General features: G+C 43.9%; 1 protein-coding gene across 1 annotated transcript in view; it reads right to left on the bottom strand.

Annotated features, from left to right (window-relative positions):
- LOC124775656 (4-coumarate--CoA ligase-like 1) overlaps nt 1-25,664 on the bottom strand; it is a 103,556-nt gene that overhangs the window by 34,985 nt on the left and 42,907 nt on the right. The window contains exons 4-6 of the mRNA XM_047250484.1: nt 19,325-19,508; nt 8,521-8,693; nt 5,917-5,990 (exon numbers count right to left, since the gene is read on the bottom strand). Of these exons, the coding sequence (XP_047106440.1) occupies nt 5,917-5,990; nt 8,521-8,693; nt 19,325-19,508 (431 nt within the window). The remainder of the gene's footprint in view (nt 1-5,916; nt 5,991-8,520; nt 8,694-19,324; nt 19,509-25,664) is intronic.

The following is a 25,664-nucleotide window of genomic DNA, read 5'->3' on the forward strand; positions in this document are numbered from 1 at the left end:
TTGAGAAATTCCAGATTGTAGGCCTGGGCACGTAAACTCTGGATCCTACCTTCTATTACACAGCATCAGAGCTTCTGTGGGACGCAGTGTTGAAAAAGACATATTATCATCGAACTGTTGACCAATGTTAATATGTTGCTTTTTTTCGAACGCGGGATTCACTGGGGACGCCCCAATTGCATGCGCAGGTACGCCAAGGTGAATAACACACGAATTAGCAGGAGGAGAGCAGCCATTTCACGATATGAGTTACATCTTTTACTTGTGTGTAACTATCTCCACGGGCATGCCATGCAATAAACTCATCTCTTTCGAGGGTACCGATACCTGTCCAAAGATGAAATGCTCATATTGAAGGATGAGGTCCAATATGTGACTTTAGTTGCTGATGAGAGATATTTCCTAAAGCCAGACCAATCTACACGACACGTACAGCGACTTGCCCATGTGTCTGGAGCCCCTAGTCCGACGAAATGGTTCTGTACTCAAGCTGGTGACAACGCTGGGAGATAAGCGGAGATACATTCTACACTATATAAACCTCCAACAATGTTTCAGGTTGAGGATGAAAGTTGTTAGAATTACCCACAGCATCTTCAAGCAGCATCCCTGGTTGAAGAACTACATTTATGTTAATACTGGAAAGGGGATCTCATGAATTTTTATAATTTAGTGAATAATTCAGTTTTCGGCTGCATCATGGAGAGTGTGAGAAATCGTCAAGTTTATTTAGTTTAGGTTTGAATGGGCGTTATGGGACAAGAAATTACATTGCCAGGCCAAGGTTTAAGTTGGCGACAACCTTCAATCAAGGACTAGTCGCTGCGGTGATGGCTACTCTCTCAGTGTAGTCCACAAAACATGTCTGCATCGATGTATGTATTCTAGACCTCTCCAAATTCCACACGCACCGATTCTACCTCGATTTTTCAAAACCAAAGTTCACTCACCGTAAGATACTTTATATTGATGCAGACAGTTTCATCTACTGGGTAAAAGGCTGTGACTCACATGAAGTAATTAGGCACAATCCTGAGGAATTCGACAGGTTTTTTTTTATCCAGAAGTCTTCCGACTAGTCTGATGCGACTTTTTCTCCTGTGCGAATCTCTTCATCTCAGAGTAGCGCTTGCAACCTGTATGCTGAATTATTTGCTGGATCTATTCCAATCTCTGTCTTCATCTACAGTTTTTGCCATCTACAGCTCCCTCTAGTGCCATGCAAGTTAGTCCCTGATGCCGCAGATGTTACACAATCCTGCCTCTTGTCTTTGTTGTTGTTTTCCATATATTCCATTCCTCACCGATTCTACAGAGAATCTCTATACTCCTTACCTGATGAATCCACCTAATTTTCAACATTCTTTTGTAGGAGCACATCTCAAATGGTTCGATTCTCTACTATTCCGGTTTCCCACAGTCCATGATTCACTACCATACAATGCTGTGCTCCAAACATACATTCTCAGAAATTTCCTCAAATTAAGGCCTTTTTTTGATACTAATAGACTTCTCTCGGCCAGGAATGCCGTTTTCGCCGGTGCTTTTTATGTCCTCCATGCTCCATACATCACGGGACATTTTGCTGCCTAGGTAGCAGAATTAATTTCAACTAATTCGTAATCACCAAGCCAGATGTTAAGTTTCTCGCTATTTTCATTTTTGCTACTTTAATTTCATCTTTCTTCAGTTTACTATTAAAACATATTCTTTACACAGTAGACCGATTATTCCATTGAGCACACCACGTAATTCTTCTTCACTTTCGCTGAAGATAGCAATGTCATCAGCGAATTTTATCGTTGATATCCTTTCGTCTTGAATTTTAATTCCACTTTTGAACCTTTGATTTATTTCCATTATTCGTTCTTCAATGTATAGTTTGAACAGTAGGGGAGAAAGACTACATCCCTGTAACATCTACACTCCTGGAAATGGAAAAAAGGACACATTGACACCGGTGTGTCAGACCCACCATACTTGCTCCGGACACTGCGAGAGGGCTGTACAAGCAATGATCACACGCACGGCACAGCGGACACACCAGGAACCGCGGTGTTGGCCGTCGAATGGCGCTAGCTGCGCAGCATTTGTGCACCGCCGCCGTCAGTGTCAGCCAGTTTGCCGTGGCATACGGAGCTCCATCGCAGTCTTTAACACTGGTAGCATGCCGCGACAGCGTGGACGTGAACCGTATGTGCAGTTGACGGACTTTGAGCGAGGGCGTATAGTGGGCATGCGGGAGGCCGGGTGGACGTACCGCTGAATTGCTCAACACGTGGGGCGTGAGGTCTCCACAGTACATCGATGTTGTCGCCAGTAGTCGGCGGAAGGTGCACGTGCCCGTCGACCTGGGACCGGACCGCAGCGACGCACGGATGCACGCCAAGACCGTAGGATCCTACGCAGTGCCGTAGGGGACCGCACCGCCACTTCCCAGCAAATTAGGGACACTGTTGCTCCTGGGGTATCGGTGAAGACCATTCGCAACCGTCTCCATGAAGCTGGGCTACGGTCCCGCACACCGTTAGGCCGTCTTCCGCTCACGCCCCAACATCGTGCAGCCCGCCTCCAGTGGTGTCGCGACAGGCGTGAATGGAGGGACGAATGGAGACGTGTCGTCTTCAGCGATGAGAGTTGCTTCTGCCTTGGTGCCAATGATGGTCGTATGCGTGTTTGGCGCCGTGCAGGTGAGCGCCACGATCAGGACTGCATACGACCGAGGCACACAGGGCCAACACCCGGCATCATGGTGTGGGGAGCGATCTCTTACACTGGCCGTACACCACTGGTGATCGTCGAGGGGACACTGAATAGTGCACGGTACATCCAAACCGTCATCGAACCCATCGTTCTACCATTCCTAGACCGGCAAGGGAACTTGCTGTTCCAACAGGACAATGCACGTCCGCATGTATCCCGTGCCACCCAACGTGCTCTAGAAGGTGTAAGTCAACTACCCTGGCCAGCAAGATCTCCGGATCTGTCCCCCATTGAGCATGTTTGGGACTGGATGAAGCGTCGTCTCACGCGGTCTGCACGTCCAGCACGAACGCTGGCCCAACTGAGGCGCCAGGTGGAAATGGCATGGCAAGCCGTTCCACAGGACTTCATCCAGCATCTCTACGATCATCTCCATGGGAGAATAGCAGCCTGCATTGCTGCGAAAGGTGGATATACACTGTACTAGTGCCGACATTGTGCATGCTCTGTTGCCTGTGTCTATGTGCCTGTGGTTCTGTCAGTGTGATCATGTGATGTATCTGACCCCAGGAATGTGTCAATAAAGTTTCCCCTTCCTGGGACAATGAATTCACGGTGTTCTTATTTGAATTTCCAGGAGTGTATCTGTCTTACACCCTTTTTAATCTGATCATGTCGCATCTGCTCTTCCACTCTCGTTGTTCCCTCCTGGCTCTTGTACACATTGTATATTCTCCGCCTTTCCCTATACCTTACCCTGTTTTTCTTAGAATTTCAAATGTCAAGTACCATCTGACGCTGTTGCACGCTTTTTCCACGTCTACAAATCCTATTAATATGTCTTGATTTTTCTTTAGGCTTGCTTCCATTATCAAGAACATCGGCAGAACTGCCTCTTTGGTGTCTTTACCTTTCGTAAAGCCAAACACATCGTCATCCAACACAACCACAATTTTCTTTTCCATCCTTCAGTGTATTATTCTTGTCATTAATTTGGATGAATAAGCTGCTGAGCTGATTGTGCGATAATTCTCACACATGTCAGCCCTTGCAATCTTCGGAATTGTGTACAAGATATTTTTCCGAAAGTCAGATGGTATGTCACCGGACTCTACATTTTACACACCAGCGTAAATAGTCGTTTCGTTGGCACTTGGCCGAATGATTTTGAAAACTCTGATGGAGTGTTATCTACAACTCTGCTTTATTCGATTTTCAGTCTTCCAAAGCTCTCTTAATTTCTGATTTCAATAATCGATCCCCTATCTCTTCTATATCCACTCCTACTCCTTCTTCTGTCATCAGACTATTCCTCCCATTTATAAATAAAATCACTGTAGTCCTTCCAACTACCCATTCTCTCCTCTGGATTCAACAATGGAATTCCCATTGCACTCTTACTGTTACCATCTTTGCTTTTAATTTAATTGAAGTTGTTTTAACTTTTCTATGTTCTATGTCAGTTATTCCGACAATCATTTCTTTTCCGATTTCTTCACGTTTTCCATGCAGCGATTTCGCCTTGGTTTCCCTGCACCTGCTACTTATTTCATTCTTAAGTGACTTGTATTTCTCTATTCCTGAATTTCCCTGAACATTTTTGCATTTCCATCTTTCATCGATCATCTGAAGTATTTCTTCTGTTACGAGTGGTTTCTTTGCAGCTACCTTCTTTGTACCTCTGTTTTTCTTTCCAACTTCTGTGACTGCCCTTTGTAGAGATGTCCATTCCTCATCAACTGAACAGCCTACTGAGCTATTTGCTGGTACATTGTCTACAGCCCTGAAAAACTTGAAGCATATCTCTTCATTCCTTAGTACTTTCGGGTCCCTATTCTTTGCGCGTTCATTCTCCCTGACTATTCTCTTGAACTTTAGAGTACTCTTCCACACTACTAAATTGTGAACTGAGTCTACATCTGCTTCTGGCTATGCCTTACAATCCAGTATCTGATTTCGAAATCTCTATATGACCATGATGCAATCTAACTGAAATCTTCCCGTATCACCCAGTCTTTTCCAAGCGTACCTCCTCCTACTGTGATTCTTGAACAGAGTATTCGCTATTACTAGTTAAAATTTATTACAGAACTCAATTAGTCGTTGTCCCGTCTCATTCCTTGTCCCAAGCCCATATTCTAACGTAACATTTTCTTCCACTGCATTCCAGTCGCCGTTGATTATTAGAGTTTCATCTCCCTTCGCGTATTGTGTTACCCTTTCAATATCGTCATATAATTTCTCTATCTCTTCATCTTCAGCTTGCAACATCGGCATGTACACATGAACTATCGTTGTCGAGGTTGGTTTGCTGTCGATTCTGACAGGAACAACCCTATCACTGAACTACTCGCTGTAACACACTCTTTGCCCTACCTTTCTATTCATAACGAATCCTAATCCCGTTATACCATTTCCTGCTGCTGTTGATATTTCCCTATATTCATCTGACCAGAAATCTTCTTTCCATTTCACTTCACTGACCCCCCACTACATCTAGATTGAGCCTTTGCATTTCCCTTTTCAGATTTTCTACATTCCCTACTACAATCAAGCTTCTGACATTCCATGCCCCGACTCGTAGATCGTTATCCTTTCGTTGGTTAATTAATCTTTTTCTCATGGTCGCCTATCCCTTGGCAGTCCCCTCTTGAAGATCCGAATGAGAAGATCCGAATGGGAGCTATTCCAGAATCTTTTACCAATGGAGAAATCATTATGATACTTTTTTCAATTACAGGCCACATGTCCTGTGGATACATGTTATGTGTCTTTAATACATTGCCTTCTGCATCCTCATGCCGTGGATCATTGCTGATTCTTCCGCTTTTGGGCGCAGTTTCCCAACTCAAGGACAAGAAAGGGCCCTGAATTTCTGTCCGCTGCTCTGCCCTCTCTCCATACATTCTGACAATTAACTCCGCACCCTTTAACACGCTAATGCTGATTGGAGTATGCTGTGAGTTGTATTCACTTGTCATCTCTATCTCTATGAACTCTATCAGGCTACACTGATTGTCCCAATTGGACCACATATTCTCTACCCTAGTACCAACCATTGAACTTTCTCTGTCCCAGTGACCGCATCAAAAACACTGTGAGGTGCTAGGCCTACATCCATACGTTCAGATGCATATCCAGTCAAATTACATATTGGTGAAGTGTAGCGAAACACGTGCCAACGCCAACAACAACAACAACAATAATGCTTACTGATAGTCTTCTTCTTCTTGTTAGCTGCTAGCTGCTGCTGCTGCTGCTGGTGGTGGTGGTGGTGGTGCTTCATACTGGACATATGTACAGACAGCGAAGAAATTGGTGTTCACACAATCAAATCATAAAAATTAAAACTGCTTGAAGGGTGGGGGGCTGTACTTGCACACCATTGGTGCTTCGAAATCCTGATGCAACTGGCAGAGAGCATTATGATGTTAATGCACAGACATAGCACCATTGGCCGCAGAGAGAGGGGGTGGGGGAGGAGGAGGAAATTCTGGAAATGCCGATACTGTTGTCATTGAGTGCCAGATACTGGTATCAGTAGTTCCGGGAAGCCTGATGCTGATGTGGTCAATTTCAGGATTTTCTGCCCAAAACTCTCATTGTCTTCCTACTCCCATAATTTCACCCCAATCAAACACATGGTCTCACTTATCTAATATCTAAGTCTTATTCATCCACTAGCTGAGAAACCCAGCGTTACTTGGATACCTGTTCACAAGAACATCATACATGTGGAATTTTTTTTATTTATAAACCTCCTTTGTATACATCATTTGAAGTAGTATCATTGGGGGTTGGGGACCTGAACGAAGACCTTGTTTGCTTCAGTAACACACACACAGATATAGAGCCACAGAAAGGCGAAAAGTAATTGACCCTAAGGTCCACGCCTGCCACATGCAACGTCTGGCTTTATGCTTTGTTTGTGGTAATAAAATAACATAAGCTCACTAGGAGTTGACATGTTAAGGCGAAATGGTAAATTGTTAGAAATAAGTGGGATTCGAGGTACACAATTTTACTCCCTAGCGACGCTTTCCGTCAAATTTTTTTCTTCTGTGTTGCTACGTTGGAGAGAAGTAACTTTAAGTGTCTTTGTTTAAGGGGTGTGAGATAATGCAGGACGCTCTCGATCAGAATTATGTCACGCCCTGTTTTCGAAAGAACTTCCCAAACGGTGGGCTAAAGCTTCATGTTAGCGAGCAGGAGCAATTCTCGCTTCAACATCTTCACTGGATTCTTGAAGCCCAATATTGCTCAGTCGTTTAGCTATTCTGATGTATTCAGAAAGTCTCGACCGTTTTCTAGGCTATTTTCTTCATAAACAAATCGAAAACAAAATTTAATGCATAGCCACGTAAATCACGACGCAACTTTACTAAATTTGTTTTTCCTAGAAAAGAATATCAATAAAACGTATCGAAAGAAATAAAACAATATCGTTCAGTTTTTAATACACAAAGCGAAATCAATTAAGTAAACTCGCTGTTAGTCTGTGTTCGTAATGATAAGATTACGGTGCTTAATTTTGTAACTGATGTGAACTTCCCAAAATGCATCACTGTGTTAAAGAAAATTAACAAGGCCGTCTGTTGGTTCTTTGGTGTACTACTAAACTAACGATGCTATCTACTGGTTCTTTGATGAACTATGATGTGATGACTAAACATATGAACTACTAAGCTGAGCTGACGATTCTAGATAAAACTTTAAAACACTGTACCTGCGGAAACCACACGAAATTTCTTCTAGTAATTTTGGAGTTTAACGTGTTCGAACAGACAGACGAATTTTACGCAAAACTTTAAATTATGTTTTCTTTTTTATCTGTGATCCAATTTTGCTGAAATGAGGTAAACAAACAATAGTTTTACAGTTGAATTGTTAGTGTAGATATAGACAGAATATAGAGAATACATATAGGTAAGTCGCGAACGTTCTCAAACTGCACGTGCTAACGTAAATTTCCTTTTATCATCATATTTAATATTAACGTAATATGATGCTAATTGAATGGGTTTGTACGCCAAAAAATACAACAAAATATTTCAGCTTTAATAAAACGTGTATATTTAACATGTCTAAAGCTACTAACTTTACTTCTTTTCCGTACAGCTTATTTTACGTACGCACACAGTTTGGCTGTAATGAAATGTGACACTAATTTCAAGTCATTTATTAGTTTGGCTCGAAACACTGATTAGAAAAAATATTTTAATCACGAAGAGGTCGAAGGATGTTCCAGATCAATCTCTTATCACGTTAAACTCTAGTAACCCGCATTTTTAATAACCTTTGTGTTACGTAGGATCAGTTCAGCGCCTGCAGAAATATTGTCATATATCAAAACTTTGTTCGCAACTAATACTTGTGTTTATCGAAGCTGGAGGAGTGGAAAGTAGTGTTTGTTTGTTTGTTTGTGTGTGTGTGTGTGTGTGTGTGTGTGTGTGTGTGGAGGGGGGGAAAGTAATGTTATTTCTGAACTAACTCTCATTGAGTTGCCTGTAAAAACGTTCGTAGTGTTTTTGCATTAGAGTACTAATAAATCTTCAGTTGATGTATTTTCTGTGGGTTCCTTTTCGGAATCTTCGGCCGATTTATGTTTAACGATTTTCCTGACGTTTTGCCTGCACGAGTGTGTCAAATACTTACCTTCCATTGCTGATGGAAATACACTGTGTATTTTCGCACCCTCGATTGTCTTAGACTAGAAAATTGTTATCAATTCCGAAGCTGTATGTTAGTTTCGAGGGGTTAAATTACGAACTATGTTATTTTACCTCCATATCTGACTTAGTCTGTTGTTGCACTCACCCCTGGCTGACCCGCTTACCAAGCTCCTTTTCAACGAATAGCTGAGTCTCTGCGTCCATTACAGCCCCTCCGACTGATAAGATTTTGATGTGGTGCAGCATCTTTCGGACGGGACTTTGGGCGTTCTTGGCAATAGTCACTGCCAAGTTTGGAGGCATGAACAAGCTCGAAACCTGGAAAGAAAGAATAAGATGCATCAGGAGCCACAAAACTGTTGTGACACGCATTTACTTATAAACATGGCTCTATAACTATCCAAATTAATATAAATAAAGCTCCTAATAAACATTATTTTTCTTTCTGAGCAGCCGGCCGGGGTGGCCGAGCGGTTCTAGGCGCTACAGTCTGGAACCGCGCGATCGCTACGGTCGCAGGTTCGAATCCTGCCTCGGGCATGGATGTGTGTGGTGTCCTTAGGTTGGTTAGGTTTATGTAGTTCTAAGTTCTAGGGGACTGATGACCTCAGAAGTAAGTCCCATAGTGCTCAGAGTCATTTGAACCATTTTTTTCTTTCTGAGCATTGCAGTTGCATTCAAGTTTCCACTGTGAAGGATCTATCGTTTTTGGGCATCAGCTCCAATCATTCCGTATCGAAAACTTAGTGCAGTCATACAGTATTTGGGACATCTTCAACAAGTCTTTACCAATGTTTTCTCATAGGAAATTAGAGGAATGAGTATTCTATACAGAAGTCTGATTGATGGTTGACAATGAAGGTTGTCGTTCCGTGTCATAGTAAAAGATATTTTTTACATCCATTATTAGAGATTACTTGCCAAATCCTAATTATTACATCTACTCGACTCTTACTAGTTTAACTGACCGAAGCACCCAGCTTTTACTTTTCTGTGCCCAACAACTGTGCGTACATGGAACCTCAAACAAGTTAATTTGAAAGAGCACCAGTCGCTCTTACCACTTTCACTGTCAGCACTGTCTAGCCAGTTGCATTCCTATAAATACTACAAAATTATCGTTAAGACTGATGTCAAGCTAATTATCTCCGTAACTGGAAGCGTATCTACCTTAGGTGGATGTGCCTTCTGTAACAGTAACAAGAACCAATCACACTGACACGTAGTGTAGAGCTTACATCTGTCTGGTCTCCACCTCTGTATCAACTTGCAATTCGCGCTGTATATTACCGCTTCTTCCGGCTCGCCTTCCTATTTCCGTTTCCTCAAACGTATACTTCGCAATCTGTTATCAGTAAGTTACGTGTAAAGGTACTACAGAGGACAATAAATAATTGTTCAGTTGTTGTAAAACCACGTTATAGATACTACGAGCGTTAATCTAACGTTTATAAAGTTTTGAAAGAATGCTAAAATCCAGATCCAAATGCTTAGGATGTAGAAAGAGCATAGAACCTCTGTTGACATGCAGTCTGTCAAAGGCAATACAAATATTTACAAAATGAATTTTTAACAGTGATAAGCCACATTTACGATGGAATATAAATATTTTCAAGCAATAAATAGCGCTCTCCGTTCACCTTCCATGATGAAATATTGCCAGGACATGGTAGGATAATCCGTGAGATGGTGCTTCGAGAAAGGCAGCAGTTATGGCATTTTGACGGACAATTGAGACATCCACAAACTATAACAATAAATCATTCATGGTTTTCTTTAAGATGGTGGTATTTTCATTTATTTCACGAGCATAGCAACCCAGAAAATAAATTTTCACCTTTAAGTGAACTGGAGGCGTTGTGGGTAGTTTCTTACGAAAATGAAAGGCGACTGGTGTGGTCCGAGTTAAGTCATGTAAGGCAACAGCTGGGCTAGGTTCGTCCTGCTCCGTTTGTGTGTTAACTGAGAACCCTTACTCTCCACAACAGACAACCAATGCAATATGTGAAATGAGAAAGCTTTCAATTAACGAGTCTCAAGCAAACGCTTGCTTACATCAGGTTAGGAGTGATTTTGCCAGTCAAACTGTTTTATGACGTTGTTGGTTTTTTTATGGTTCTGAAATAGCAAAGAAGGCTATTCTTCTTATGTCACTCAGCCACACTGCTCATTTGCGCATGGGATGAACCAAACAGAGATATTCCAAGAAAAATTATCAAAAAGTAAAAAGCGCCACGTGTTCCACTCTGGAGAACACGGTCCAGTCACAATGTGACCACCGCCTATGTTCGACGTTATGTTATAACCACTCACAGACGTCAAAAGGTAGCACTAGCAGTGGAGAGTATATAAAGCGTATCGGTGGGAGACGGAGAACAGTGCGTTCGTTGTCACAGTGCGGAACAGGGCGATTTATCTGACGTCCAGAAGGGCATAATCATTGGCTTTCGGGCCAAGAACGGAAGAATTTCCGAAACGGCTTAAGTCGGAAACAGTTCGTGTGCCACCGAGGTTAAAGCACACATGGCAAAATGGCGCTATCCAATATCTTCGCGTAGGCAACTGCGACGCTCCACGGGCCACAGATGACTAGGGTGAATAACAGGTGCGGAGATGCGTACAGGCGATTAGACGTGTAACTGTCGAGCAACTGATCGCCCAGATGAAGCCAGGGTCTACCAACAACGTCTCCTCAACAACCGTTCAGCGAGTGTAGCGGTGTCTGGGCCTCGGCAGCAGGCGCCTGGTTCAGTCACCCATACTGACCGCAGTTCATCGGTGGCGAAGGGTGGAATTTGTACGCCAGTGCCGTAGCTGGACGACCACTGAGTGGACACCGATGGCCTTTTCAACTGAACCACGTTTAAAGCTCCATCGGCGTGAAACGTCTGAAAGCAAACACCCCAAACAATCGCGGAGCGTTATAGCCTGTGAAATGTTTTCGTGGAATTCCCTGGGTAATCACATCATTCTGGAAAGTACACTGGATCAACACAAGTATGCATCTATCCATGGGTACCACGTCCACCCCTACATGCAGTTTGTTTCTCCTCGACACGATGGCATCTACCAGCAGAACAATGCAACATGTCACAGTGTACGTGATCGGTGAGAGTGCACCAGGACGAGTTTATCGTGTTCCCCTGGCCAACCAACTATCCGAATTTAAACCCAATCGGAAGTCTGTGGGGCCATAGCGGAACGCAATACAGCGGCGATTCTGTGTGGCATGGGTGGAACAAGTCCTTAGTAGGCATGTGGAAACGGTCACGCAATATGATGGCCGAGACGAAGTTCACTATTTTCCTCCTAAAACCACTTAGCACGACTCTGGCCTTGTGATGTGATGGTGGTGTATTTGTTCCTGCGTTTAATATGCCAGATTGGGACTTATTCTCACAATATGACAGTCAGGTTATCTTAATACACAACATGCTTTGCGCATTACAATAAAGTAATTTCAATGGACGAGGGCTATAGTATTCGGAACCTCACTGGAACAATCACCGAAAAAATCTTCTCGTTGGTTCACATGCATCAGCAATTAATAACTGATGTATATACAACATTTAGTCACCTGATTATGGCAGTATGCTGCCGAAAAGTGTGAGTATTGGATAATAAAAGCAACTGATTCTCAGAAAGCTTTTTTATACTTGGTGACTGTATTAATGAGATCCGTTAGGCAACTGACATCGGAGGTAATTTATGAACATTCACGAAGAACATAATTAGACTTCAGATGCAGTTTGCGACCAAAATAACCAAGATTATGAGTGTTGGATTGCGACTGTGTAAAGTGTCAACGGAAAACCAACACGTTTAAAAATCTTTATAATGTATGGATAATATGAGGACAAGGAACTACTATCTGCAGAACGAAAAGTAATGCCCTCTCACTATAATTTAGATGTTAATAATACTTCTGAGGGCGCTGTGGCTGAGGAAATTAATATTTTTCACAAGTTATCTTCGGCGATCAAAATGCACTCGACGTGTTCAGTAAATTGATAAATTCGTGACTACATTAAGAAAACGGTCGAAATCCCGATAAGCGTTTTGAAGTATCTTAAAAGATAGGGTGGTTGCCTTTCCTGTGTCACTGCACTGCTCTGCTTGGTGTTGGATGATACCCGGTGTACCAGCCAGGCTGTGTCGTATCGTGCACGCGAATCGGTGACATCTTGAAAGTAAATCTTGATATTTCCCGGAGTATTGAACACTCGATGACGCTTCTGGACTGCAATCGGTTGTAGTTGTCTGCCTTGAACATGTCTGGCAGGTGCCCAGACAAAATATGATATTTGGCAGAAAACGATGAGTGACTTCTGAAACACCATCGAGCACCTTTTAAGTGAAAGGTGGACAAATGGTTTCGTTACAAGGAAATCTGCCAATACCTACACCATTTTTGGTACTAACAAGCTCGAGAAATACCTTGGCTTCCCCAAACAAAATAGTTGCTCCGAACTGAAGAGATTATGGTTGACAGAGGAAAATTCATGTGGAGAATTTATGGCTTAATGGAAGGGCATTTCTGAAAAACAAAAATTTGTTAACATGTTAGTCTTTTCTGAAGGTTGCTTTCTGGCGTGTAGTTTTGAAACGTGAACCTGAACAGTCAAGAATATAATAAAGGCTTTTCAAATATTGTGCTGAAGAATGGTGAAGAATAGGTAGGTAGAACAATAACTAGGTACAGATTCGAAATGGGATGAAGGGAATTAATGGCACAGTTGCCCAACCCCTTCAAGGGGGTAGTTTGCACCGGTGTCCGGAGACGGACGGTTCCACGACTTATATTTGTGGTCATTTCGGTTTTTCACTTATTCTGGTTTCTTCCTTCCTTTGTTTGGTTCCTTTCTTTGTCCTTCTCCCTCTCACTGTCTTCCTTACTTTTTACCTTGCCTTCTTCTCCTTGCCTTCTTCTCCTTGCCTTCTTCTCCTAGCCTTTCTTTCCTAGCCTTCTTGTCCACCCTCTGGTCTCCGCCTCGGCGTTTGAGATAGTCTGTCCTTTCTCTCCCTCTCTTCCTTTTTTTTCCTCTTCTTCTTTCCTCCCTGTGCGTGCCTGAAGGCCGACCCACGCGTTCGCACGCGTATCCGGTGACGGGGTAACGCGTAATTCCCCGCCCCGGGTAAACAAGTAAGGCACGCACGTACCCCCTGGTAAAGGCCAGGCCCAGGGAGGGGTGATTGCCTGAGCTGACACCTTCGGACCATGCCTGAAAGGTGCTCTCAGTTTCTAGCAACAAGGTACCGTTACGCATCCTGGTACAAGACTTGACAGATCCGGCTATGGCATCTACGCCCTTCTGGATAACGAAAGGGTTGACAGATGAAAAAATCCTTTCGATCCTCAGTTAGAGAAACTACGAGGAACTTTGGGGCCAGCGGTAGTACTTTTGTCACTGGTGGCCGGTCAAGTTTCCGGTTTTGGGCAGAAGTCGAGAGAGAAGAAGAAGAGAAATCTATTGTGGAGGAATACCCCATGATTGCCAGCGTCTCCGATGGTGCGCTCCTTCCTTGTGGGGACCCTCTCAGAGGGCACTCCCGCCTTAGGTGAATGTTTACACCTCAGTGTCAGCGTTTTAATCACACTCGCCAGTCTTGTTCTAATGCGGCTAAATGTGTCACTTGTGGCAGGAACGCCCATGAGACAGTCTGCGTGAACTGTCAGGGTCACCATGCAGCGTCCTCCCGCGATTGTCCCATCTACAAGGATGAACGCTGTATACAGGAAATTCGGGTCAAAGAGAAAGTGTCCACCTCTGCTGCTCGCAAGCTATTTGCTAGTAGGAAGCCCACGCTGCTCCCAGCGGGGAAATATAGTACTGTCCTCGCCTCTCCTCGGACTACCAGGGATGTGGCGACGCAGACATGCGACCTGACCTTTAGCACTACGGTCAGACTTCCTACGTACCTCGAGCTCCCAGCCATCGACCAGTACTTCCACTAAACGACCTTCCAAGAAGGCTCATAGGAAGCAAAGTTCTCCTTCTCCGCCACGGCGCGTTTCTTCTCCTGCGCCACCCAGCGGTTGCCGCCTCAGGCCGTCATCCGTTTCGCCTTGCCGCACCGCTGGTAGCCGAACATCTGGTCGTTCACCGGCGGAACAAGCTCCCCCTCCCGGCCATCTTAACAAGATGGCCGACGAACCTATTGAACCAACGGACGATGACTGTCCGCCTATTGATAGCAGCGGCAGTGCTCGATCGGAGCCAAGCCCTCAGCGGCCTTCGAGGTGACCTTGCTTCTCCTTTTTCTTTTTCTTCTCACGATGGCACTTCTTCACTGGAATATTCGAGGCATTCGCTCCAACCGAGAGGACTTAAAGTTGCTGCTACGCTTGCACTGTCCGCTCATCGTAGCTCTCCAGGAAACGAAACTACGCCCATGCGATCAAATCGACTTGGCACACTATGCCTCTGTGCGTTTTGACCTACCCCCTGTGGCAGGTATTCCGGCTCATGGATGGGTTATGTTGCTGGTCCGGGATGATATTTACTACGATCCCATCACGTTGCACACCGGCTTGCAGGCAGTTGCCGTCCGAATTACTCTCCCCACTTTTGCATTTTCCATTTGTACCGTTTACCCTCCATCGTCGTCTGCCGTTACCAGGGCAGACATGATGCAAATTATTGCTCAGCTACCCGTACCATTTTTGTTATCTGGAGACTTCAATGCCCACCATCCCCTTTGGGGCTCTCCAGTATCCTGCCCGAGAGGCTCCCTGTTAGCAGACCTTTTCAACCACCTCAATCTTGTCTGCCCCAACTTTTCTTTCGGACACAACTCACACCTACTCCCATTTAGATCTCTCTATATGTATTGCCCAACCTGCAAGCCGGTTTGAGTGATACGCTCCTTCTGATACGTATTCGAGCGACCACTTCCCTTGTTATCCATCTCCAGCATCATACCCCATCTCCGTGCTCAACTAGTTGGAACATCTCCAAAGCAGACTGGGGGCTCTTCCCCTCTAGAGCGACTTTTCAGGATCAAAACTTCGCAAGCTGCGATAGTCAGGTCGCACACCTCACGGAAGTCATTCCCACTGCTGCTGAATATTCCATCCCTCACACTACTTCTTCTCCACGTCGCGTACCGGTCCCCTGGTGGACCGCAGCATGTAGAGACGCTTTACGTGCTCGTCGACGTGCTTTACGCACCTTTAAACGCCACCCTGCGATGGCGAATTGTATTAATTATAAACGATTACGTGCGCAGTATCGTCGTGTTATTAAAGAAAGCAAGGAAGCCAGCTGGGTTGCTTTCAGAAGCAACTTCAACTGTTTTACCCCTTCTTCTGTTGTCTGGGGTAGCCTGCGCCGGCTATCTGGCACTAAGGTCCACTCACCAGTTTCTGGCTTGACGGTCGCGAATGACGTCCTTGTGGCCCTGAGGATGTCTCCAATGCCTTCGGCCGCTTTTCCGCAGAAGTTTCGAGCTCCGCTCATTACCACCCTACCTTCCTCCCCCGAAAACAGGCAGAGGAGGCAAGGCCACCTAACTTCCGCTCCTCGAATCGTGAAAGTTACAATGCCCCATTCACCATGCGGGAACTCGAAAATGCACTTGCCCAGTACGGTCCTCCGCTCCAGGGCCTGATTCTATTCATATTCAGATGCTGAAGAACCTTTCTCCTGCGGGTAAAGGTTTTCTTCTTCGTACTTATAATCGTATCTGGATTGAGGGTCATGTTCCTACATGCTAGAGCGAGTCTATTGTTGTCCCAATTCCTAAGCCGGGGAAGGACAAGCACTTGCCTTCCAGTTATCGACCCATCTCCCTTACCAGCTGTGTCTGTAAGGTGATGGAGCGAATGGTTAACTCTCGTTTGGTTTGGCTGCTCGAATCTCGACACCTACTTACCAATGTACAATGTGGATTTCGTAGGCGCCGCTCTGCTGTTGACCATCTGGTTACCTTGTCGACCTTCATTATGAATAACTTCTTGCGGAAGCGCCCGACCGCGGCTGTGTTCTTCGATTTGGAGAAGGCTTACGACACCTTTTGGAGGGCGGGCATTCTCCGCACCATGCATACATGGGGCCTTCGCGGTCGCCTCCCTCTTTTTATTCGTGCCTTTTTAATGGATCGACAGTTCAGTGTACGTGTGGGTTCTGTCCTGTCCGACGTCTTTCGCCAGGAGAATGGGGTGCCACAGGGCTCAGTTTTGAGCGTCGCTCTCTTCGCCATAGCGATCAATCCAATAATGGATTGCCTCCCAGCTGATGTATCAGGCTCCCTTTTCGTGGACGATTTTACCATCTATTGCAGCGCGCAGCGTACATGTTTCCTGGAGCGCTGTCTTCAGCGTTGTCTTGACCGTCTTTACTCCTGGAGTGTCGCCAATGGCTTCCGTTTTTCTGCCGAGAAGACGGTCTGTATTAACTTCTGGCGCTACAAAGAGTTTCTCCCACCGTCCTTACGGCTCGGTCCCGTTGCTCTCCCATTCGTGGAGACAACAAAATTTTTAGGTCTTACATTTGACAGGAAATTTAGCTGGTCTCCACATGTGTCATATTTGGCCGCCCGTTGTATCCGTTCTCTAAATGTCAACCGTGTTCTCAGCGGTATGTCATGGGGAGTGGATCGAACCATCCTACTTCGCCTATATCGGTCGATCGTCCGCTCAAAGCTGGATTATGGTAGCTTCGTATACTCCTCTGCACAGCCGTCCATCTTACGCCGCCTCAACTCTATACAACAACGGGGTTTACGTCTTGCGATCGGATCGTTCTATACTAGTCCCGTTGAGAGTCTTCATGCTGAAACCGGTGAATTGCAACTAACCTACCGGCGCGATATACTGCTTTTTCGGTATGCCTGTCGGCTATTGTCAATGCCCGACCACCCGTCTTATCGTTCCTTTTTTGACGACTCTCTCTACCGTCAATACGGGTTGTATGTCTCTGCCCTGCAACCCCCTGGAGTTCGCTTTCGTCGCCTCCTTCAGCACCTTGATTTTTCACTCCCTGCAACCTTTCGAGTGGGCGAGAGCCAAACGCCACCTTGGCTCCAGGCTCAGGTTCGCGTTCACCTTGACCTCAGCTCGCTCCCGAAGGAGGTTACTCGAGCTTTGGTCTACCGCTCCCGTTTTGTCGAACTTCGTTCGAAATTCATTAATATGATCTTCATTTATACAGATGGCTCTAAGACCAATGACGGTGTCGGGTGTTCTTTTATTGTCGCGGCACACAGTTTCAAATACCGGCTCCATGTCCATTGTTCGGTCTTCACAGCTGAGCTATTTGCTCTCTACCAGGCTGTTCTTTACATCTGCCGCCACCGACATTCTGCTTATATCATCTGCTCCGATTCCCTGAGCACCATCCAGAGCCTCAGTGATCCGTATCCGGTTCACCCTTTCGTGCACCGGATCCAACGCTCTCTTCAGCAGCTGGCGGACGACGATTCTCCAGTTACCTTTATGTGGGTTCCTGGCCATGTCGGTATCCCTGGGAACGAAGCTGCAGATGCCGCGGCCAAGGCTGCGGTCCTCCTGTCTCGGACAGCTTCTTGTTGTGTCCCTTCATCAGATTGTAGCAGGGTCATTTGTCAGCGCATTTTATCGCTGTGGCATGCCGATTGGGCTACACTTACGAACAACAAGCTTCGGGCCTTGAAACCTCTTCCCACGGCTTGGACGACCTCTTCACGCCCTTCTCGGCGGGAGGAGGTCGTTTTGGCCCGGTTACGAATTGGACACTGCCGGTTCAGCCATCGCCATCTGTTGGCGGCTGCGCCAACGACGTTTTGCCCATGTGGGCAATTGCTGACGGTACGCCACATTTTAACGTCCTGTCCGAATTTTAATACACTGCGTGTTGATCTTGGCCTGCCATGTACTCTGGATGCCATTTTAGCGGATGACCCAGGAGCAGCTGCTCGCGTTCTTCGTTTTATACACTTGACAAACCTGTCTAAGGACATTTGATTATGCCGGTTTTTTTTTAATCTTTTGCCTGTTAATCTGTCTTTTATAGCGTTGTCCCTTTTAGTTGCTGTTTTAACCTTGTGCCTCGCAGTGCATTCCTAACTTAGTCTGGGCGCTAATGACCATTGTAGTTGTGCGCCCTAAAACCACAAAAAAAAAACAGTTGCCTAAAAGAAGGGATCGATTGGTGGGATGGCAGGAAACCACTTCATTCTTATAATAACTTTTTTAAGAAAGGCACTGCACATGAATTTTATTGTTGCCATCGTGGTCCTCCGCCCAAAGATTTGTTTGATGCAGTTCTCCATGCTTGTCTATTTTGTGCAATCGTATTCAGCTCTAGATAAATCCTGCAGCTTAAATCCATTCGAACTAAGTATTCGAGCCTTGGTCTTCCTCTAGAATTCCTTCCACACTCTCCCTCCTCAAACTTATCATGATTACCAAATAGGCGAATCTTCGATGCCTCAGGGTGGGACACATCTACAACTTTCGTGACATAGACATTAACCAATTCCGTATTACTACGACACTGGTGTATAATAGCTCTCGTCTTGTTAGAATACCGACTCGTAAGTTAGAAGCTGATGCTATCTCGGATGTAACAATGGCCTTGCTTCCTGCCGTCCTAGTTGGGCCATGACTTACTTTCATCGGTTGACACGAACTGACGAAATGTTTTGATGTACTATAGACTCCGCGACAATAATTATTGGACGGGTAGCAGCGAAGGCCAGTCTTCCAAATCACTACTGCAATGTTCACAACACTAATCACTCTTCCTGTTCAGACTTGCGATGCACCTAGCGTATCTTAAAACGAATGTATGGTAGATATGAAACAATTTCAGGTGACGAACTGCCTTTTGTACAGTTACTTGGTAATACACAGGTGTACAAACGGAAATGAAGTGTACCATCGACTGAAATCTAACCGAAAAAAACGTAGTTCGGCGCTTGGGCGCCGTAGATTGCTATTCAAGACTGTAGTGTTCAGCATTACTCACGTTGTACTCGCAAAAGACGCGTGCTACCGTATCCTCGTCGAAGCTGGGAAGTATGCAGGCCGTCTTCCCAAGGTGAAGGGCATACAATGGCGTTATAAGCCCAGACACCCAGAAAATCGGCGACGTCGCTATTACGGCCTCTGGACGTCGGTCACTCGATGTGGCAAACTGTGCTGACATTTTCCTGCAACAACATAGGAACATTGAAAGGTTCCATTCATCCTATTTTCCCCGATTTATTGTTGTTTACGTCATACATTTGCACCTCTAAATATACTGTGGTATTTCTAAATTTGTCTGGAAGGAGACTGAGCAGTGAAATACGTTATATTGACACATAAACACGAACAACTTGTCACAAAACATTTTCAAACACATTTTTGTATGTAATTCTTATCATACAGTTTCCTATGAAACCCACATCCGCCTTCTTTACGTAGTACGTATGATGTCTTAAGATACTGTCATCTCCTTCCCTTCTGGCGTGAAAGGATGAATGAGTGAGAGTATTTGTAGTTGCATGCTCGGTGGTAGCAGAGTTCTGTCTGCTAGAGAACAGTAGGGTCAACGTCTGAGTTGGTAGATACGATTTCTAAGGCAAAGAGGTTGTCTCCTTGATGTGGTTCTCCCGCCCCTTGTCAGGTTGGTAAAGGGAGCTACCTCTCTGGTCATTTCCTATTGTATCTGTGGGATGCCCTCGGACGGGGCCCACGCTGGTCAGTCGGCGGGCAGTTTCAAAAGTGGTAACATCTCCGGGTAAGCGCGTGTTTGGTGAGTCCGAAAGACAATGAAATTCTTAAGTCTAACTGAAATATTAATTACTTTTCTTACAGATCTACATCGAAAATATTGTATATATATCTGGATTCAGTGTGATTTCAGTGTTGGTTTCGAGTGTATTGCGGTAGTTGCTTTGTTTCCACTCCAATAAAGGAAAGTGGAAGCACGTTGTCAGGAGGCGTAATTCTGATAAAAATCATCACTGTTTAGTGTGAATGTGCGTAGAAGTGTCTTCTCTCGCTGAAATTCTTGAAATTAATAATTTCTCTTTGTGTTCAACCCACGTGGTGTGTGCTTTGTAGTAGCAGTACCACGTGCTCGTAAAACTGAGGCATCAGGTCAATACTTATTTATTTATTTATTGTTCCGTGGGACGAAATTAAGGAGAAGTCTCCATGGTCATGGAACGAGTCAATACATGAAATTATAACACGATAGTAGAAACAGATAAAATGAAATACAAGAAACGTATTCAGGCGACAATTCGTAAGTTTAAATAAAGAAAATCAACAACGTAACACTGGAATTTACTTAATTTTCAGCTCTTCCAGGAGCTCCTCGACAGAATAGAAGGAGTGAGCCATGAGGAAACTCTTCAGTTTATACTTAGAAGGGTTTGAGCTACTGCTAAGATTTTTGAGTTCTTGTGGTAGCTTATTGAAAATGGATGCAGCAGAATAGTGCACTCCTTTCTGCACAAGAGTCAAGGAAGTGCATTCCACATGCAGATTTGATTTCTGCCTACTATTAACTGAGTGAAAGCTGCTATCTCTTGGGAATAAGCTAATATTACTAACAACAAACGACATTAAAGAAACTGTATACTGTGAGGGCAATGTCAGAATTCCCAGACTATTGAATAGGGGTCGACAAGAGGTTCTCGAACTTACACCACATATAGCTCGAACAGCCCGTTTTTGAGCCAAAAATACCCTTTTTGAATCAAAAGAATTACCCCAAAAAATAATACCATATGACATAAGCGTATGAAAATATGCGAAGTATACTAATTTTCGTGTTGAACTGTCACTTATTTCACATACTGTTCTAATGGTAAATAAAGCAGCATTTAGTTTCTGAACAAGATCCTGAACATGGGCTTTCCACAACAGCTTACTATCTATCTGAACGCATAGGAACTTGAACTGTTCCGTCTCGCTTATAATATGCCCATTCTGTCTGATCAAAATATCAGTTCTTGTTGAATTGTGAGTTAGAAAATGTAAAAACTGAGTCTTTCTGTGATTTAGCATCAAATTATTTTCCACAAGCCACGAACTTATTTCATGAACTATATTATTTGATAATGTTTGAATATTACACATAAGATCCTTCACTACCAAGCTGATGTCATCAGAAAACAGAAATATTTTTGAATCACCTGCAATACTAGAAGGCACATCATTTATATAAATAATAAACAGCAGTGGCCCCAGCACCGACCCTTGGGGAACACCCCACTTAACAGTGCCCCACTGAAACTGAACATCATTACCACTCTCAATATTGCGGGGAATTACCTTCTGCTTTCTGTTCTTAAAGTAAGAGGCGAACCAATTGTAAGCTACTCCCCTTACTCCATAATGGTCCAACTTCTGCAGTAATATTTTGTGGTCAACACAGTCAAAAGCCTTCGTTAAATAAAAGAAAACACCTAGCGTTCGCAACCTTTTATTTAATCCGTCCAAAACCTCACAGAGAAAAGAGAATATAGCATTTTCAGTTGATAAACCATTTCTAAAACCAAACTGTACATTTGACAGCAAATTATGTGAATTTAAATGCTCCAGTAACCTTGTATATACAACCTTCTCGATAACTTTAGCAAACACATGGCATAGAAACAGGTCTATAATTGTCAACATTATCCCTGTCTCCCTTTTTATAAAGTGGCTTCACTACCGAGTACTTTAATCAGTAAGGAAATCGACCACTCCTAAAGGAAAAGTTACAGATATGGCTAAGTACTGGGCTAACATACATAGAACAATACTTCAGTATTCTGCTAGATACCCCATCATATCCATGAGAGTTCTTGGTCTTTAGTGATTTGATTATTAACTCAATCTCCCTCTTGTCAGTATTGTGGAGGAGAATTTCAGGAAACAGTCTCAGAACACTTTTTTCTACAAGCGCTATATGATTCCCTGTTGGGACTAGGTTTCTATTTAGTTCACCTGCTATATTCGGAAAGTGATTATTAAATACTGTACATATATGCGACTTATCAGTAACACGGACATTCCCACTATGCACTGATTCTATATCCACGACCTGTCTCTGCAGACCAGCCACTTCCTTTACGATTGACCATATGGTTTTAATTTTATCCTGAGACAGCTATTCTATCTGCATACCACATACTTTTTGCCTTCCTAATTACTTTTTTAAGCACCTTACAATACTGTTTGTAATGGGCTGCTGCATTTAGATTTTGACTGTTTCTAACGTTTTTATATAATTGCCACTTTGTTCTACAGGATATTCTTATCCCTTTAGTCAGCCACCCAGGCTGCCTGTTTGTGCTAGTACCCTGCTTTGAACGTTCTAACGGAAAGCAACTTTCAAAGAGCACGAGAAAAGTCTTGAGGGAAGCATTATATTTATCGTCTACTGTATCAGCACTATAAACATCTTGCCACTCTTGTTCCTTGATAAGTTTTACAAAGGTCTCTACAGCAACTGGGTCAGCTTTCCTTAGGATAACTATATTTAACATGTGTTGCAGCACAAAAATTTTTTAGAGTTAAAACTTGTGCATCATGATCTGAAAGGCCATTCACTTTTTTGCTAACAGAATGCCCTTCTAGTAATGAGGAATGAACAAAAATGTTGTCTATGGTTGTTCTACTGTTTCCTTGCACTCTAGTTGGAAAGAATACGGTTTGCATAAGATTATATGAATTAAAGACGTCTACCAGCATCCTTTTCCTTGCACAATCACTTATACAATTAATATTGAAGTCATCACATATAATAACTTTTTGTATTTCATGTAAAGTGAACCAAGTACCTCCTCTAGCTTTAGCAAAAATGTTGTGAAATCGGAGTCTGGGGATCTATAAATAACAACAGTTAGACGTTTAACTCCACTAAATTTAACCACACCTGCACAACATTCAGACACCTTTTCAGTGCAGTACTTTGAAACATCGATTGATTCAAATGGAATACCGTTTCTCACATACATTGCTACTCCCCCACACCGCAAAGAGCTCCTAGAAAAGTTGCCAGCCAACCTGTGTCCTGGTAAAGGATGCCTCTGAATTATCTCCTTATTTAAGAAGTGTTCAGTTATACCAATAATTTCAGAGTCAACATCTATAAGCATTTCACTAACTTTATCTCTAATACCTTGTATATTTTGATGAAATATACTAATTCCCTCATTACTCGGATACCTAAGCTTTGTCGAAAGTGGTTTCTTTGTTAGAGAGACTTCCCTTAAGCAGGAATACCTATCAGCTGACTTCAGTCTAAAAAAGGTGCAGCTCTAACACCCACTAGTACAGGAATTTTCCCATGAGTGATCCCACCACCCCCACCTATGCTGTCACCTATAAGCTTTGCCAACCTCCCCTTTCCATACTTGTTGAGGTGCAGGCTATGTCTAGTGAAACCCGTCCTGCTGATAGACTCCACCGACACCACTGAAATGTGACTCATGCCTTCTGTCATCAGCGCACCGCCAAGTCTCATGTTATTACACTTGACGGCTGTATTGAGATGAGGCCGATCGTGACGCTGAAACAGTTCCACGAAATGCACATTCGTGTTGCCAGTCTGAGTGGCTATCTCTTCCAGGTCACCATCTATGTCATACTCCCCATCCCTATCAATACTATTACCAGCCCCACCCACAATCACGAGCTGATCCTCTTTAGTAAAATCCCTACATAACCCCCCCCGCCCCCCTATGTTAACAGTCACCTGAGCCAATCCTGCATTAGGCTTCACAATGCTGGTGACCTGGTACTCACTCCCCAACACTTCCTGCAACTGCTGGCCTACACCTCTACCATGAGAACTACCTAACAGCAGAACCTTCTTCTTTCTCTTAGACTTTGCAACTGTCCTAGCCACCGTAACGGCTGAGGTCTGCTGCATACTTCCTACATCTACAGCTACTAGAGATTCCTCTCCACTAGACTCTGACAGTTGGTCATATCTATTGTAAACACTAATAGTAAAACTATCTGAAAATCTTCTTCTCCTAGCAGATCTCTTGCCAACAGCCAGCTCCCATTCCCCAACCCCCTTCTCCCTCCTCATCCTATCTAGCTCCTCCTGTGCGTTTTTCAACTGCACCTGAAGGGCACAGATCTTACGCTCCTGCTCCTCCATCAACTTACTGTTGCTACATAACCTGCCGTTATTAACGCAGTTCGGAAGTTTCTTTAGTAACTAATGTGTTTGGATTTGATTTCTTCATTAAAATCGTTGTGGAATTACATATTTTCTGTAAATGTTCGTGTGCAAAAAATGGTTCAAATGGCTCTGAGCACTATGGAACTTAACATCTGTGGTCATCAGTCCCCTAGAACTTAGAACTACTTAAACCTAACTAACCTAAGGACATCACACACATCCGATCCCGAGGCAGGATTCGAACCTGCGACCTTAGCAGTCGCGCGGTTCCGGACTGAGCGCCTAGAACCGCTGACCACCGCGGTCGGCGTTCGTGTGCACGTGGAACATGTGGTGTAGTAACGAAACTAGCCCTCAGCTACTCTTTTGCATAATATTTCGCGTATTCAAACTTAATTCATCGCTATCGCGAACAGTTTTTCCTGCTTCACGATTTCTAGAAACATTTTTATAGAGCATTTTGGTAAGATTGTGTTTACATCGAACCACGTAATCTTTGTCTAAACTTCCAATACCAGCCTGTGGTTATCCATTGGCAACAGGACTGCGCGAGGAGAGGAATTTCTTTGCCTAAATAGAATAGATTGTTGATGGTTCAGTTCCTTTTTTGTGTACACTTGAACAATCTTCGTGCGCTTGTTTGAATGTGGATCCCATCCTGTTGCCTAATTTTTTGTTCCTATTCTTAGATAATCACGTTTGATGTTATTGAACCCCCTCTGAGTAACAGTTTTCTTAATTTACAATAGTAAATAAGGCACCAACTTTGAGACGGGCTTAGCATGTGTTATCCATTTTATTGAACACTGATGAATTTTAAAATAAACATGGAAGTTTAAACACTTTACTTTCCTTGAATCTAATTTTCCCCATCATCTGTTTACTTAAAATAATAATAAAATGATGAAAAAATGAGCTGATGGTGTGGGTGACCATTGCATAGATTTAAAAATTTATAGCAGTAATAAGAATTTGTATATTAGTCACCCACACATACTTTCCACCCTAAGCTTGGATGGTTTTAAAAACACTAGGCTCATTATAACATTCGAGTACATCTTGTTGAAGTGTTGAGAGCGCTTTGGATACCTCACATCCACCGATCAACCACAGAAATTATCGAGGTGTGGTCGCTTGCGTGCCACATCATTAAGGATAGTCGCACCTTAGGTGAGGCCATAACGGAATGTTA

This window comes from Schistocerca piceifrons, chromosome 2 (genome assembly GCF_021461385.2).
Source record: "Schistocerca piceifrons isolate TAMUIC-IGC-003096 chromosome 2, iqSchPice1.1, whole genome shotgun sequence".
NCBI classification, from domain to species: Eukaryota; Metazoa; Arthropoda; class Insecta; order Orthoptera; family Acrididae; genus Schistocerca; species Schistocerca piceifrons.